Genomic DNA, 17,547 nt, shown 5'->3' on the forward strand with positions numbered 1-17,547 from the left:
AAAGAATTCAAAATGGCGGTCCTAAAGTAAACTTTTATGTATTGGTACAAAAACCCCAAAGCTATCACAAAAATCCCATCGAGAACAAAAAGGACCAATCACGGGGCTGTTTAACGTAATGGCTAAGCCAGACGTTTTCAACCACTTGTGCTCATTCACAGTTACGAACCCTAGAAGATTCTGCTATGCACCACAGAGGGAATGAATGACTTAAAGAGTTCCCTAAAAGGCCCAGACATTGCAATGCAACTACTGAAATATAATATTTCCTACAATCGATAAAATCATCCAACCACTGTCTTATTCTTTGCATCATGTTTCAAATGCCTGAACACATTGTAAGCTCTCAATATATGCCGTAAGAATTATCATTCTGATTATAAATATTATCTACACATTTCATTTCACAGTGTGCTTACCTGGAAATTTACTTGTTCTTTCCAAGGGCAATGTGTAGACAAGTTTTCCTTCACTTTCCGCTGATAATTTGGCATCGGGGATGTGCTGTTTAACCAGCGATGTTATTTTTTCCTGAGCACACATTTCATTCAACTGCAAACTGGTGTTTGAAAAATAAAAAAGAAAGATATATGTTATTTGACACAGTCTTCAATAGCATGATGAAAATGACTTCTGTGCAAGAGATAGGCCATTCAAACATGAAATAAAGGGGGGAAAAATCTCAGATCGTATAAATGTAATAGGAGAACGCAGAGGGAACTCATCAGAACCACTGGTCAGGTTATTTAGAGATGATGCCCAGAGCAAGTTAATATTGACTCAAGTCCTTAAAAGGAGAACAGCGGCAGAGTAGAGACAGCAGGGACACGGCAGGACTACACAAAGTGGAAAATGGTGAAGATTTTTCAAAGGGAGTTTAATTTGGCCGAATAGGATTACTGTATTGGGAAAACAGAAGGGGATTTTGATAGGCAGGGACAAAACAGTTTCCGTTCTTCAACGGGCTCTTCCATACGAATTTATTAAGTTCTTAGTATGTGACAAAAACTTCCCTAAATGCTGAGGGTACAGCGGTGAATAAAAGCGCTGCCCTGTTCTTACGGAAGTTTACTGTCGGGTGGGGAGACAGGGAGAAAACAAGTAAACAAACAGAAAAATAAATGATTAGTAGTAAATGCAGTAGGAGTAAACGCTCTGAAGGAAATGGGGCACAGACAGAAATGAATTGTGGATGACTGTGGGTGTGAGTCGCTGAGATCACTAATTTTTGCTCTCTTTGCAGTGTTAACCCCAGAACTTTGACCAAGAACACAGAATCATAGAGAGGAACAGTCTACCCATTAAAAAATACCATGGGTATTTCCGTAATGTAGAAAAGCAAACAAAAACGTATTAATCCAGGCTTTCAAGTATACAATAGACAAATACCAGTAGTGACTTGGCTTCTAAACTCGGTTTTGCCGTTTGAAGTGTGCTGCTTGCCCTATCTGGACAGTCTGCTCATTAGCAAAATGGAATAATGATTCCTGACGTTTAAGGCTGTCCGAAGAACTGGGTAATAGTGATGTCTGTACTTAGTAAGTCCGTTAAACAAGGCTTTTTTAGGGGCACCTTGGTGGCTCAGTCGGTTGAGCATCCAACTCTTGATTTCGGCTCAGGTCACGGTCTCACGGTTGGTGGGTTTGAGCCCCGCACCAAGTTCTGCGCTGACGTCACGGAGCCTGCTTGGGCTTCTGTTTCTCCTCTCTGCCCCTCACCTGCCTGTATTCTCTCTATCTCAACATAAACTTTCTTTTTAAAAAAATGGCTATTTTATTTGATCAAACGCTTACATCGAAACTAGGCTTACTGGTGCGTATTAAGAACAAATGAGAATCCCTTTCATTTTTAGAGGCAGTGAAACTCACTGAGAGAATGAAGCAAAAAAAAAAAAAAAAAACTAAATAACAACCCCCAAATCGTAACTGTTCTCCGTGGTGCTGCTACCCCCTGAAATAAAAACAATTTAATAGATACTTCTTGGTTACTTACAACAACTTGTGCCGGGCACCAGAGAGGACTGAGGGAACAGAAAATGTACCCTCCTCGGGGAGCCTATAGCTCAGAAATGGAGGGCAGTAGGCTCGTTTCTGAAAACGGAATACGTGGTAAATGTTTTAGGCTTTGCGGCCAGTCGGTCTCTCCTGCAAATCTTCAACATTGCTGCTGCAACGTGGAAGCAGGCCACGGGCGATACCTAAACACCCGGGTATGCAGGGATCCTGACCAGCATTTTTTACTTAGAGAACACGTTCTGTTTCGATGCTCTGTACGAGGCGCGATGTCGTTTGCTCTTCTCTGACCTTTACTTGCAACTGGGAATTGTTATGCCCACTTGGTAAGCGAGGAAACCGAGTTGCAGAGAGCTTAATTCATTTCCAAGAAGCAACTCAAACAATGTGCCTGGGGAAATGAAACACCGGGACGATACACGGAGCTGGAAGATTAGCAAAAGCTACACGAGACAGCATTCAAATAACTCCGTAGGACGAAAACAGGCGGGAGTCGACCCAAGAAAACTGCCAGCCTCTGGAAATAACCTCGGACAAGGGGAAATGTAGGTCACGACAGGCGTGCGCAATGAACAATGTGTATTTCTTTCTTTTTTCTTGAGAGACAGGGAGAGAACAGGAGCGGGGGAGGGGCAGAGGGAGGCAGAGAGAACATCTTAAGCAGGCTCCATCCACCCTCAGTGCCGTGCCGGACATGGCGCTCGATCCCACGACCGTGAGATCAGTCTGAGCCAAAGAGTCAGACACTCAACCAACTGAGCCACCCAGGCGCCCTGCATATTTAATTTTTAACTAAAGGCGAGTAATATGGAAGTCACAATAGGGTGGGCCACACCAGTTTCATATGACAACAAAATTTGGATTATGATAGATAAAATGGAGCCATTAATGGTTTTTTTTGTTTCTTGTGTCATATACATATATATATAATAAATATATATAATATATATATTATATATATATTAAAAAAATATAAAAAATATATATAAATATATATAAATATATATAAATATATAAATATATATATATTTAAGTTACAGATGCCATAAGTTAGAGCTATACTTTTGACAAACTGACCAATTCATGAATAAACATTAATTCATGTTATTCATTAATTCATGAATAAACATTAATCTTAAGTACATATCTGGATATTAGCCTTCAAAGTTAAAAATATCCAGATTCAATTCCTGGCTCTCTTACTTATGAACCTAGGGGCACTCTACGTTTATCTGTAGAATAAAAATAGCAATAGTTTCTATCTCAAAAGACTCAAGATTTAAATACAACGATGGTACGCATCTGCTCTCTGAATGACTCCATCAACCTCAGTTGATTGAAAATAATGATAAAAATAAAATGAAGAGGGCGGAGAGAAGAGGAAGCACATGAACAGCCCCGCTGAGAGATCAAGTAGAAGCAAGGAGCCTACTCAAGAAACGATGTTAACACGTGGGTGAGCGGGGAGAAGGGTGGATAATACCACGTGTCCGCCGTGAAAGTTCCTTCAATCCAAACCTTCCTTAACAGCGTGCTGTGGGTGGATTTTCTATCACATTTATCTCGGCTTTTTTGTTATCTTGTATTTTCAGTCTCTAAAATCTACCCCTCAACCTCTCTCCTATATACAGACCAATTCCATATATGTGTGTAAATATCTCCACATATGCACATGCAAATATCGGTGTGGGACAAATAAAGAGTTTCACCTGTGCTGTAATGTATTCATTCCATCAAACATCGTGCTTACATCATGTGCCTTTCTCAGTTTCCCAGCCTCCTCATGTGGCTCTACCTTAAGTGATATCCAATGCCCCATTTCTTCTTGAGGAACAGAGAAGAGCCTGCACACTTCAGCTTCCCGCCGGAGAGAAACACTTTCCGATCTGAAAAGGAAGAAGCAAAGAAGTTTCGTAACAAGTCATCCACTCTTTCCTACTCTATGATTCTACTCTAATTTAGGAGCTTCCACATTTTCTTTATTGTGTGTGTTTGAAGTGTATTTATTTGTTTATTTGTTTGTTGGTTTGTTGGTTTAGAGAGCATGGGAGTGACAGCAAGAGAGGGAGAGAATCCCAAGCAGGTTCCACGCTGTTAGAGCAGAGCCTGAAGCAGCGTTTGACCTCATGAACCGTGAGATCATGACCTGCACTGAAATCAAGAGTCGGACGCTTAACAGACTGAGCCACCCAGGCACCCCTGCATTTTCAAATACAGCGCTTCATAAAAACTCATTGAAACAGGCACACTTTAATCTTACTTGTAGACTTTAGCCTATTGTTTTGCCATCTAACCACTCCAGGAGGTTATGTGAATATGTCTTTTAATATAGACTGTTGTTGCACTATTTTAATGGACCAAACCATTATTCGAATATGTCAAGTCAGTGTACCTTAACTTTGAGTAAAAGGATTAATGTATTAGAATACAGACTCTCACTTCACAATAATTGAGTTTCCTGGCAGATTATGCCCTTGTAACATCAAATGATAGAAAATTCTAGGAGACACACGGAAAAGGTTGGGAGTGAGACTCGTCGGGCCCAGTTCATATCATTACCAGCTGTTCGGAGTGCTAGGTACAGCTAGATGACCAGATTATAAAATACAGCTGCTCAGGATACAAATCCATATTTCCCAAGTCTCATAAAGACCTCATGATGACACTTAAAGGAAATCGGCAGTTACCAGCCAGGATGTCAGCCTCATCCATGAACTGGGTACTAAAGAGGACCACACGGTCTGCTTTCCACTCCTTCAGGAGGTTCCACACAAGGTGCCTTGAAAAGGGATCCAGTCCCGCAGTTGGTTCGTCCAATAGGAAAACCTACCGAGGAGGGATGTATATAAAGTGTGTTTCCAGTAAAGCACAGTTCTTCCAGAAAACACGCAGAAACCACATTACTTACATATTTAAAAGGATACGGTAGTTAAGATTTTGTTCTTATATTTCACGTTCTATCATCAATCCCTTGGCACAGATGTCCTTTGCAAATAAAAGGTTTGGACCACTACCAAAGTTTCATTTTTGAACTTTTGAATTCATCTCCAAATTTAGTCTGACTTACTTACCTGAGGATCTCCTAAAATGGCAATCGCAAAGCTGAGTTTTCTTTTCTGTCCACCACTTAAGTTTTGAGCAAGGACGTTCTGGATGTTTTTCATCTCCAACTCCAGCAAAACTCTTTGTATCTAACCGAATAAGAAGCTTTATGTCACAAGTCAAGATTTTGTTTCTTTTCTTGTTAAATTTGAAAACGCAAGGCTGTAAGGTGTAATGGCTCAACGCATGGAACCTAAGGCAGGCTGCCTGGATTTGAATACCACTCCACTTTAACTAGCTGCATAATCTTGATCCTGAACCTCAGTTTCCACATGTATAAAGTGGGGATGGTAACAGTACTTATTTCTTAGAGTGGTTGCGAGGAATTGGCCAATTATTCTCTTTGAAGTTAAGGATACTGCTTGGCACACTCTAAGTTACACATAAATGTTAGATGTTATCTAAGTTCGATTTTGTCGAACACTTATACGTGACTTGCACCAATATAATTTAATGAAAGCATGAAGGGCTCAGAACAAATAGAGTTCACAATCTCTTTTTGACCCATACGTCAATTCCGACACGTTTCTGTACCTCTTTGTCCCGTTCATGCGGCCGAATGCCTTTGATTTTAGCAAACAGCCTGAGATTTTCTTTCACGGTGAGGAAATCAAAGTGCACGTTGGATTGCGGACAAATCCCAGTGAGCTTGCTGATGTTATCGAGGTCAGCCATTTCTGAAAGCTTATTATTATAAATGGTGACTGAACCTATAATAAAGGCTAAGAGTTAATATCAGAGGAATGCTTGAGTTGAGATCTTTCTAGACAGACTCTTAATTATAGAGAACAAACTGATGGTTACCAGAGGGGAGGTGGGTGGGGGGCATGGGTGAAACAGGTGATGGGGATTCAGGGGTGCAGCTGTTGTAAGGAGTACTGGGTGTTGTATGAAGTGTCGAATCACTATATTGTATACCTGAAACTCACTTTACACTGTATGTGAACTAACTGGAAATGAAACAAAAACTTAAGAAAAGAAAGATCTATCTAGATGAAAAATCACTATATATTTATCAATTACATTTTAGATACACGATTTTCTCTCCAAGGTTTATATAACGTAGGCATTATGAACTTCTGTTTTGGTCGTGTGGTATACTGGAAGAAAACAGAAAGTCCCATCTGCAGTTTTATTATCAAGATGTTATCTATTTTTCCACCCTTCACATTTAGGCTTGGTGATATAATAAATGATCTTAGGAAATGTGATCCAGGCAGAGGCTGTGAATTTGCCTCCACCCTGGGATGTATTTGCCCTCTCTTGGCTTCTGGGCTCATGGACCCCCGGCTGAAGAATCCCGACCAGACTCCTGGAAGATGAAAGTCCGTGTAAACAGAGAAGAGCAGCATTCTTAACTGAAGCCCCACATACATGAGTGAGGCTATGCCAAAACATCCAGCAACAACTCAGTCCAGGTGGAAACATGAGCCAGTCAACCCACTGAATCGTGAGAAATGATAAAACATCTTTATATTAAGCCATTCATTTTGAGGATGCTTGTTATGCAGCAAAAGCTAACAGGTACAAGTTCGAATGCCAAAGGGTAACTTATGATCAAGAAACTGATTCTCACGAAAGACTCAAATTTCATATATGTATCGATCCAGTATCGCATACCTCTGTAGACTAACACTATGAACTAACCTCCATTTGTCCACAGTTATTTGTGTTTGTGATTAACGATCAGAAGGACTTTATAGTAAGAGCTGATATCTATATATATACGTCGACCTGACTTGGGGAAAAACCTCTTACCTTTGGTGGGAACTGAGAGCCCACTAAGAATGTTTAACAGTGTTGATTTCCCGGCTCCACTGTGACCAAGTATTGCAGTGATCTGGCCTTCATATATGTCTAATACCAGACCTAGATAGAAAAAAGAAAGGAAAAAAGAATGGGGGAAAGGAAGGAAGGGAAAAAAGTAGGGCGACAGGAAGGAAGATAAAATTACAAACAAAACTATATTATGGAACTAATGGACGGCCTTTTTATTTCCTTGAATGGCCATGTTTTCTAAATAGGAATGCTCTGGGTTGTCACATTCAAAATAAAAACAATAAAATATGCATTTGGAAGTTTATAGGTCTACCCTGTTCTGAAATTTTGAAATTACTTGGTTTCACAGCAGGAAACATGTCTCATACTCCTAGGTTTATTGACATGGCCTGGCATAAAGTAGGTGGATGTGAATATTTATGGACTAAACAACAGATTAATCATTCAGTGGATCACTATGTGACTAATGTTCCTTTGAGATACATTGCTTTTTTGTTTGCACAGCAGAAGAATATATAATCCCTGCAACAGCTTTGGAATTACATTCGAAACGTTTGGATTTGTAGGAAAAAAAAACCCAGGATTTCCTTACAGTACCTCAGTATTACACAATACATCTTTCAAGTACATATATCCTAACGTATCATCAATCTGTTTTCTAACTTTTATGCAAAGTAATGTGTTAGAAGGGAAATTTTATCGTGTGGCTCAAGTGACTCATTACATTTTTTTTTTTTTACATTTTATTTATTTTTGAGACAGAGAGAGACAGAGCGCGAGTGAGGGAGGGGCAGAGAGAGGGAGACACAGAATCCGAAGCAGGCTCCAGGCTCCGAGCTGTCAGCACGGAGCCCGACGCAGGGCTCGAACCCATGAACCGTGAGATCGTGACCTGAGCCGAAGTCAGTTGCTTAACCGACTGAGCCACCCCGGGCGCCCCTCAAATGACTCATTTCAAATCTGAAATGCCACCAGTGATTGCCCACCACCACCACCACAGCCAACAAAATTGAATTAAAAGGAGGAAATCAGAATCAACATTATAACGAAGCGTTCTTCTTTTCTTACCCTTCAAAGCCTCTATTTTACCCGACTTTCCTTTATATTCTTTGGTAACATTCCTGATTCTGGAAAAACAAAAAAGAAAAGAAAAGATATTTCAAGGTGTGACAATTTTCTTCAGCTTGTCATTCTTGGTTTGGTTGCCGGGACTGGATGAATCTTATCTTCAGGGTACAGGAAGGTATGAGATTTCACCCTCATAAAGTCATGCTTGTGTGAGAGAGAATCGGCTAGAATACTGCTTCCCAGTCCGGGCTGCACATGAGCCTCACCTGAGCAGTCTTACACATTTACCTATGCTTGGATCCCATCACCAGTCCTTCTGATTTCAAAGATTAGGGTATGGCCTGACATTAGTACTGAAAACAGGGATCATCTCTAAACTGCAAAGCCAAGGAAGCTAGACCGACAGGTAACATGGGCATCTGATACTGAAAGGGTCATTATGCAATACTGGCACAGGTTACAGGTATCTTTGGTTATCTTGAGTCAAGGTCTCCAGGAGTAGGTTAAGAGGCACAAGGGTGGAGGAAGGAAGACAGGCAAAGATCGTAACAGTGATGGCATGGGTTTTACAGTCTTATACAGAATTTAGTAGCTGTTGCCTTAGTCAACGTACTTGTCCCAGGTAAGTTTCAGCTTTTGCAACCTCAAACTTTTGAGTGTTTTAGGGTTGTGGTGGAGGTTGAGTAACATAGTTCATCTTGCATGCATTGTGCTTGGTTCATGGTAAACGGTCAATAAGCATAAAATGATATTGGTTAGATTATGTTGATCATGATAATAGGAAGGAATAGAATCAACATATTCTGGGTGCTATTACAGATCTGGAACGCTAGGCACTTTATCTGTTTTATTCTATTGGGTAGTAAATATATAATCCATCAACTAAATCAAATTTATGTTTCTTATTGTATCATCTACTATTCTTCAAGTGACTCAGGTTCCATTCATATTGAATTGTTTGATTAGCTTCCTCATCTCTATTTTCACTCCATTTACTATCACTCCATAGCACTTCTAGTTGGGTGAGATGCTAAAGAGATAGAAGAAATACAAAAAGAAATTGAAGAAAGATTAAACAAATAGAAAACAGATTAAATTAAGCAGATTAAATAAAGCCATTGCTCTGCTCCCTCCCAGCCGCTCTGCTGGAAGTTCAACCCAGCTTAAACCATAGGACAGATGTAAGGATAGAAGATAAAAATGGAACAGGCTGAAACAAAAACTGGAACGGGTTCTAGAAGCTCTGTAGGCTGAGGTCATCTGAGACCATTCACAAAGGACTGACAGGTGGGGGGTCACTGACGGACGAGTAAGATGTGAATAGTCAGGGATCTGGAGGACTCTCTTCCTATTTTCTTATTTGGAAAGAAAAGTTGCTAGCACCAAGCAAAACACACATTTGGAATGAAGACGTGCAGGACACTCTAAGGCACATCTTCCTCAATTCTCCTTGGGTCTATCTCCAGATCCTTTCTCCCTACCTCTCCCCTACTCTTTCATTCTCTTTGAAAAGGCAATACGTAGACGAGGAAAGAAGTTTAAACAAGAAAAAAGAACAGAGAAAAACATAAGGAGTATTAAAAAATGAGGTAGGGCAAAGTGTGATTAAATGAGACCGGGCAAAGAAATGAGAGAGGCTACGGATGGAGGGGAGAAACAACAGATAAAAGATGGAGAATACAGGCAGGGTTTTCGTTGAATTATCTTTGTTGGTGCAATCTAAATTCGAATTTATTAATTTTTTAAGTTTATTTACTTATTTTTTGAGAGAGAGAGAGAGAGAGAGAGCGTGCATGCACACTAGCATGAGTGTAGGGGGGGCAGAGAGAGGGAGAGAGAGAATCCCAAGCAGGTTCCACACTCAGCACGGAGCCCAACGCAAGGCTTGAACTGAGGAACCGTGAGATCATGACCTGGGCCGAAATCAAGAGTCGGACGCTTAACCAACTGAGCCACCCAGGCACCCCCTAAGTTAGTATTTAATGTAAAAGCCAACGATATGAGATAAAAAGGGTTAAAGGAATTTTTCTTTAAACGTGAACTGGGAAATGACGAAGGTAGCATGGAGGTTAGGTCGGAGCCGTCTAGAGGGCACAAAAGAGAACTGTGCTTGCTTCAGGTGCTGTTAGTATCTTCGTCTTGGCCCTGTTCATTTGCATCCTTGTTACCTGATGGCTTCTTTGCCATGGAATTCTGGAGACACTGGCTCAAAAGAGTCATTAGATGAAGGATCAGAATGTATTTCATCTTCAAGGGCCACACAATCAGCTTTTGGTTGCCGTGACCAGTAGGAAGACTTCAGGAAAAACAAGGGGGGATATTGATGTCCATATTTATCTACATGGCCAGGAGACAATTAAATATCGGGTCAGTCATCAGTTTAAGGGAAAGAGTCACCCTAATAAAGCAGAGCAATAGGACCCCTTTGCCCATAAACCTGAACGTGTCATCAACACAGGTAATGAACATATTTTCCTTGACATGTGTAGTTTGGTCAGGAGAAAAAAATCACAAAGATGTCTCTATTATGATAATTGTTCCCATCAGAGAAAATGAAACTGGGATTTGAAAAAGTCCAGGAGGAATTTAAGTAAATGTGAGGACTTTTCTTAATCCCCAGAAAGCCAGATACTAGAATACAAATGCGAGATATGCTAAGCATCCTGAATGCTATGTTAGGAGTCCAGTATCGTGCCCCCCACGCCCCCCACAAAGGGAGAAGAGACTCGGAAGCCACTACTGGATACAAATATTCCAAGAGAAAACAGAACAGGATTATAGGAATTAACGAAAATAAGGGACACACTGTAAGAAAGGGCGAGAAAAGGGGCAAAACAATTTATTGAAATTTAAGAGTGGAATTTTTCAAAAAGCTACTTCGGGTTTATCCTCTATTTCATCCCCAGATAATAACTTTCCTCTGAAGCAAATTTACTATTCACGAACCTCTTTCTGGAAATGAATCCACAGTGTATTTGCATTTAATTATCACCTCCGGTTCCCTACGTGTTAGGAGACATTATGAAATACAAAAATTGTATTTCCCTAATATTCTGCAAGGGACCTCCAGTGTAATGATGATGGGCTTTCAAATTATGTGCACTTTTCACGTGTTGTCATTCATTCGTTCATTCAATATTGACCGAACACTCTCTATTCACCTGCCATTTGATATATAATTAATCGTATCTCTTTCCTTTGATTAGGAAATCTAACCAACGAAAGCACGTAGCTGTACTGGGTTTGTTCTACACCAGATTTACCATTACAGAATTCTGTCATTTTAGCCAGTTAGTTTTCCTTTCTCTCCTTCATATTTCTTATCTTTAAAAGAATTTTGAACAAAGCCACCATTTGGATTCAGGCTGACATTCAGGCTTAATGAATGATGATGCAAATAATTCTAACCATCTTACAAATGTTTCAGCCAAAATTGTAGATCCTGGCATCTACTCTTCTGGACTCTTCTAAAGGGCAGAGACAGTTATTGTTATTAAGGGATTATCCAAGAGCAACAACATGATCAATTCACTGCCTCCAGATGTTTCTCTGCACCTTTGCCCTCATTCTTTCCCCTTTGTCCCTTTGTACAAGTGGTTAATCCTGGACTTTTTAAAAGAGAGAGACAGGGGCGCCTGGGTGGCTCAGGCGGTTAAGTGTCCGACTTCAGCTCAGGTCACGATCTCGCGGTCCGTGAGTTCAAGCCCCGCGTTGGGCTCTGGGCTGATGGCTCAGAGCCTGGAGCCTGCTTCCGATTCTGTGTCTCCCTCTGTCTGACCCTCCCCCATTCATGCTCTGTCTCTCTCTGTCTCAAAAAACAAATAAACGTTAAAAAATAAATAAATAAATAAATAAATAAATAAAATAAAAGAGAGAGACAGTGCATGCGGGGGAGGGGCAGAGAGGGAGAGAGAGAATCCCAAGCAGGCCCCTCACTGTTAGTGCAGAGCCCGACATGGGGCTCAAACCCATGAAACCACGAGATCGTGACCTGAGCCCAAATTAAGAGTTGGACGCTTCACTTACTGAGCCTCCCAGGCAACCCCCTTGACTTTTTAAAAACCTATTCGATGTGTTGATCTCATTAGTAACTTTCATAATTTTTGCAGCTTTATTGAAGTATGATTGACAAATAAAAATTGCATACATATACAATGTGATGTTTTGATATGTGCATACATTGTGAGGTATTACCACCATCGAGCTAATTAACATATCATCACGTCACATGGTTATCATTTTTTCTGCGTGCTTGTGTGTGTGTGTGTGTGTGTGTCCTGAAAATACTTGAGACCTATTATCTTAGCAAATTCCAAGCATACAATACATTATTATTAACTACAGTCACCACAGTGTATGTTAGGTGTCCAGAACTTAGTCATGTTATACCTGAGAGTTTGTACCCCGTGACTATCATCTCCCATTCCTCCTACTCCCCCAGCCCTCGGTAACCATCATTTTATTCTCTGGTACCATTCTTTTGACTTCTTTAGATGTCACGTATAAATTAGATCATGCAGTGTTTGTCTTTCTGTGTCTGCTTTCTTTCACCGAGCATAATGTCCTCCATAAGGTTCATCCACGTTGCTGCAAATGGCAGAATTTCCTTCTTTCCTAAAGACTAAGTAAGATTCCCTATATCTCACATTTTCTTTATCCATTCCCCTGCTGATGGATACTTAGGTTGTTCCCATATCTTGGTTACTGTGAATAATGGCCGCAATGTGCGCAGGAGTGCAGAGAGTGATTTTCTTTCTTTTGGATATGCAACCACAAGTGGGAATGCTGGATTATGTGGGGTGAAGAAAGCCTTGGCATTCAGTTTTGAACAGCAGATGCACAGGTGCAAGACACAAACCCCGCCTGTGACTGACTATAAAAGGAGGGAGAAGAAAATGAGCTAGCATTTCGACCCCAACTATTTATGAGTCCCTTGTGTGCGTCAGATACTGGGGTGGGTGCTTTGCTGCCTCTGTGAATAACACAGATCATTGCTTTTATGAACTCATGTTCTTTTAACTTGCAAGGTGATAAAAATAAAAATTTACGACCTACTGACTTCCCTATTGTGACACTCTGGGCAGATTTTTAAAAATATAGATGCCCTGGTCCCACCACTGGTGAACTGAATCAGAATCTCTCAGAGTTGAATTGTGCTTGGTATTTTTTAAGTTCTCAAGGTCCTTTTTACATACAGCCAGGGCTAAGAACTGCTGAGCTAAGTGAGTATCATGCCAGACCCATTTAGGAAATAGCTTTCTAAGCAAGTCTTTAAAAAGAAACAAACTATAAGCTTAAACCATAGTGGAGTTCAAAGATCAGTGATCCTATAAACAAAATTTAAGCTGTAGTTCTGACCAGTCAAGTAGCAAGAAATAACTAATTGGGCCATTGGCAACGACCTTGTTTATTTCCTTCCTGTTGATGCCCCAAATAGTTTTTCAAATATAAATAACACGTGTGTTAGGAGATTTGTTTTAGGAAACAATGTTCGTTGTGTCACTACTCACTTGGCAAAATTTTCTCAAAATAAATCGTCAGTGCCATATAGAGGAAAAGATCAAAAGCCAACATGAAATTTGTTGCTACGATCAGATTTGAATAGTCTGATGGATCAGGAAATGCATTAGAATTCAAGTCATTCTCCAAACGTAAGAGCTGAAAATTAAAAAGAAATTAATTTAAGGAACTTAGGTTGATGATAAATTTTGAACAGTTCAGTTTGGCAGAAATATAAAATAGCTACTTTTTGCCCTATCCTGGGAGTACAAAGTTGAATGAAACTGCATACGTTAAAATTCTCAAACCTTTGGAAGGCATAGGCGTGTGACCAAGTATAACGAAATTTAGTAATTACTGTGATTCAACTATGTACCAAGTGAAAATGGAGCATTAGGAGGAGGGAGGGAAGTATGGGAAAAAATGACATTTGAGCTTAACCTTAGATAAATTTTTACCAAATAGGACAAAGGTATGGTCCTGCTCGAAAATTACTACAGGAGAAGGAGTTCATGCTCTTGGGGGGAAAAAAAAAAGAAACCCACACAAAAAAATTGGTGTGTTTAAGGAGAACCAGTGGAAAAAGTGGGCTTGTCTATAATGTTCAAGTTAATGGGTCTTCTATAATTAATAATCCTTTCCTTAAGAATCATGTATGTAATGATCAACATTGCCATTTAATTGGAGGGACAGCAAAGTGAGTTCACGGTGAGAATCAGATAAAGACAAAGGACATTTGATGAGCAGAAACGTAATTCACTGGTCAATTCATGTATTTTCAAGAGGTTTTTTAACTTTTAATTTTCTTTTACATGGTGCTTTGGACCATCAATCACTAAGCTATTCAATTACTAAGTCAAAGTACAAACTGGAATAACGATTTAGACTTAGATTTGCAGCATCAGATACATATTTAATTAATAGTCAAAGGAAATGCTTTAGATTGTCTCTAATGAATTATATATTGATCTTCCATTTTTTCACTCACCAAATGGCTTATTTTGCTGAGCTCAGTGTATCCAAAGCTTTACAAGTTCACCTTTGCAATTTCCAAGTGTTGTGCACTGGGGCTTTAAATCTTACAATGCTCATCATAGAGACGATAGACAACTGAATTCCAGAGGGGAAAGATGCTTAGGAAATGCCATCAATAAACAATCAGACTGTTTCTCACCTGGGCCATTCCAAGCGTGAAGGCAAAGGGGCTCAGAAAACTTAAAATCCACTCCAAGGATGTAGGAAGGTGCCTGTACAATGCCGTAAATCCCAAACTCCCCCAAAAGACGGTAAGAAGGAACACGACCAGACCAGTGAGGAAAGATTTCTTTACCAAGACGCTCATGAGAAAAGCCAAAGCTATCTAAAATGAGAGAAGATCCATTTGCTTGACATTTCTCTAAGGATTATCATTAGCATAACAAAATAAAGGATTTAATACACAAAATTAGAGTTACATCTTTTTTATCTATAATATAAAACTATTCTCTACAAATTGCACTATAAGCTGGCATTACAAAACACTATAGGTCACACATGTAGATGTTCTCAGGCAAATAGCAGACAGTGATGAAAGGGACATGGAGAATAATTAACCTAATTGGAAACCAACACTTGATCCTTAGGGTCAGAGTTGAATGGAAAGCAATTTAGTTCACCAACTCACCAGAGACAGTCCATAGAGGAAAAAAAGGATAAAGATCGCCACGAAGCCAGTCAGAATGACAAACTGGACAGATTTTATAACAAGTGCCAAGAAAAGGGCCATAATGAAGATGAAGACGGCATAGAGTAAACCCCAGGAGAGCCTAATGTGGAAACAAGATTTTATTTTAGTATTTCCTGTTTCATTGAAAGGAGGACCTGGGATCGATGCTAACATTATTCATTGATTCACTCATCCTTTCGGTAGATATTTATTGAATTTTAGGATATGTAAATACAAGGAAAATGTGTTGGGAAGAATTCTTTAGGAATTAGGAATATTCGTCTTCCTAAAATTAATTTCATAAATACACACCCATAAATACATGCACACACACGTAGCATTGTGGAGAAAAGGAGAAAATAGTCTTCCAGTCTGATTGATTTTGGTTCAAACATTTTTCTCTGCTGTAGTCATACTCTGTGACCTCGGGCAAACTTTGTAACCCCTCATTGTTTTGTTACTGCTCTAGACAATAGGAGTAATATTACAGTATTAGATCAATGAAGTCATGTCTATGCAGGACCCTGTCCTAGTACAGAGTAACCCCTCCATGCATCTCAGATCTTTTTTTTTTTTTTTTTTTTGGTTTAGTTTATTTATTTACTTTGAGAAAGAGAGGGAGAGACAGAATCCCAAGCAGGCTCCGCGCTGTCAGCACAGAACCCAACACGGGGCTTGAACTCATGAACTGTGAGATCATGACCTGACCCGAAATCAGGAGCTGGATGCTTAACTGACTGAGCCACCCAGGCGCCCTGAATCTCAGATCTTTTCTACTCTCTGGGACCTGTCTAGGGGTGAGGAGCTTTATGAATTTCCTCAGAGTTAAAAAAAATTCCTCCTTCTGTGCAGTGCTGTCACTTTCTCTTTTTGCGGAAGCTTTCTTCTTTCTCTGGATGCGTACACCAAAAAGTCTACATACTTGGTCTCTAACTCCATCCATTTACTGTTAAGCTAGGATAGTTCACTTTCCTTTCTTCAATTCTTTTCTCACGTGGATTAATATTCTTTGAAGGATATAATGAAATAATAAAAGACAAAGATAGCAGCAAAACCAACAAAATAATAGCCCACACATATAGCAATTACTCCATGCTGGACCGTGTTTTACAAACTTAGCAAATATCGAATCACGTTATGCCCACCACAGCTCTACGCAGAAACACCATTATTTCCTTCATTTTATACACAAAGAACCTACTGAACAAAGATGTCAAGTAACTATGTTTCAAGTCCAGGCATCGCGCTCTAGAGTCATTAGATTTCACTGCTTGGCCATACTTCCCTCCAATATTAACTCAATGAAGAGTTCAATAGGGGTGCCTGGGTGGCTCGGTTAAGCATCAGACTCTTGGTTTCGGCTCAGGTCATGATCTCACGGTATGGAGTTCAAGCCCGGCATCAGGCTCTCTCTCTCTCTCCTCCTCCCTTGCTCGCATGCTCTCTTTCTCTCAAAATAAACAAACTTACTTAAAAAAGAGTTCAATATTAATCCATAGGATTTTCTTCCAGATTCCAAATTTGTCGCCCTTCCCATATTCCGCCTGGCCTCCTAGTGTCTCTGTTATTTTACCTTCCCCTCGTGATGAACATCACGTCTATGCTTTTTCAGTCATGCTCAGGTTCTCTCTCAACACAGGGCTTTGTCCATCCTTGCAATTACCCAGCTTCCAAGATTTTAAATTCAAACTACACAGCCCCTATTCGCCATCTCATACAGCTGACTTGTTCCCTCAAATATATCCATCATGCTAGATCTTCAGTCTCAAGAGAGCTCTAATCCTTGACTTCTTTTTTCCCCTTTCAGTATCATCCTGGCTTGACTTCCACGGCCGCCTGGCTTAGATACCCAAATGTACCATTTCTACCTTGAGTCTCTTACCAGTAGACTCAACGGCCGTCCCTCACTATTTCTACCTCACAGACACCTCACAAACCCAACCCTGATGTTTCTTCTTCAGTCCAAAAAGCCTAGTAATCCACAGCCTTATCCTGACAAGCATTACATCAAGGAGAATTTACCCCATTCATAGGGAAGAGCTGGAAAATCATTAAGTTTGAGTGCTGATGCTTTGAAGAAGCCCACTTTCCCCGAATCCCGACATTCACTCATTTGTGCTACACTTTACTCACCAGAATGCCGAATCTCGAAGACCCATCATTCTCATCAAGCCCTTCATCTTCTTCCTCTCCCTTGTGACGTTAATAGATGCATAATAAATGAACGAGGAAAAGGAAATGATGCAGAAGAAAATGAAGAAATCAGTGGCAACACCTCCTTGATAAACAAAAGGATGTATCTTCATATTTTTTCCAGTGACAGACATCAATTCCTCCATTACTGAATGATTTGTTGTGGTCTGAGGAAATACATCAGTAAAC

The 17,547-nt window shown here is 40.1% G+C and overlaps 1 protein-coding gene across 9 annotated transcripts in view; it reads right to left on the minus strand.

The window, feature by feature from the left end:
* LOC122485824 (ABC-type organic anion transporter ABCA8-like) overlaps positions 1-17,547 on the minus strand; it is a 94,703-nt gene that overhangs the window by 37,599 nt on the left and 39,557 nt on the right. For 8 of the 9 annotated variants that reach the window (XM_043585111.1, XM_043585113.1, XM_043585114.1 and 5 more), the window contains 12 exons: positions 17,299-17,525; positions 15,124-15,265; positions 14,635-14,820; positions 13,472-13,619; positions 10,130-10,298; positions 7,962-8,020; positions 6,873-6,983; positions 5,649-5,824; positions 5,084-5,203; positions 4,700-4,838; positions 3,808-3,898; positions 420-559 (listed from right to left, as the gene is read on the minus strand). In XM_043585111.1, the coding sequence (XP_043441046.1) occupies positions 420-559; positions 3,808-3,898; positions 4,700-4,838; positions 5,084-5,203; positions 5,649-5,824; positions 6,873-6,983; positions 7,962-8,020; positions 10,130-10,298; positions 13,472-13,619; positions 14,635-14,820; positions 15,124-15,265; positions 17,299-17,525 (1,708 nt within the window). Of the gene's footprint in view, positions 1-419; positions 560-3,807; positions 3,899-4,699; positions 4,839-5,083; positions 5,204-5,648; positions 5,825-6,872; positions 6,984-7,961; positions 8,021-10,129; positions 10,299-13,471; positions 13,620-14,634; positions 14,821-15,123; positions 15,266-17,298; positions 17,526-17,547 lie in introns of those variants that run through there. The other variant, XM_043585118.1, reaches the window with a different exon arrangement.

Source organism: Prionailurus bengalensis, chromosome E1 (genome assembly GCF_016509475.1).
Source record: "Prionailurus bengalensis isolate Pbe53 chromosome E1, Fcat_Pben_1.1_paternal_pri, whole genome shotgun sequence".
In the NCBI taxonomy this organism is placed as follows: domain Eukaryota; kingdom Metazoa; phylum Chordata; class Mammalia; order Carnivora; family Felidae; genus Prionailurus; species Prionailurus bengalensis.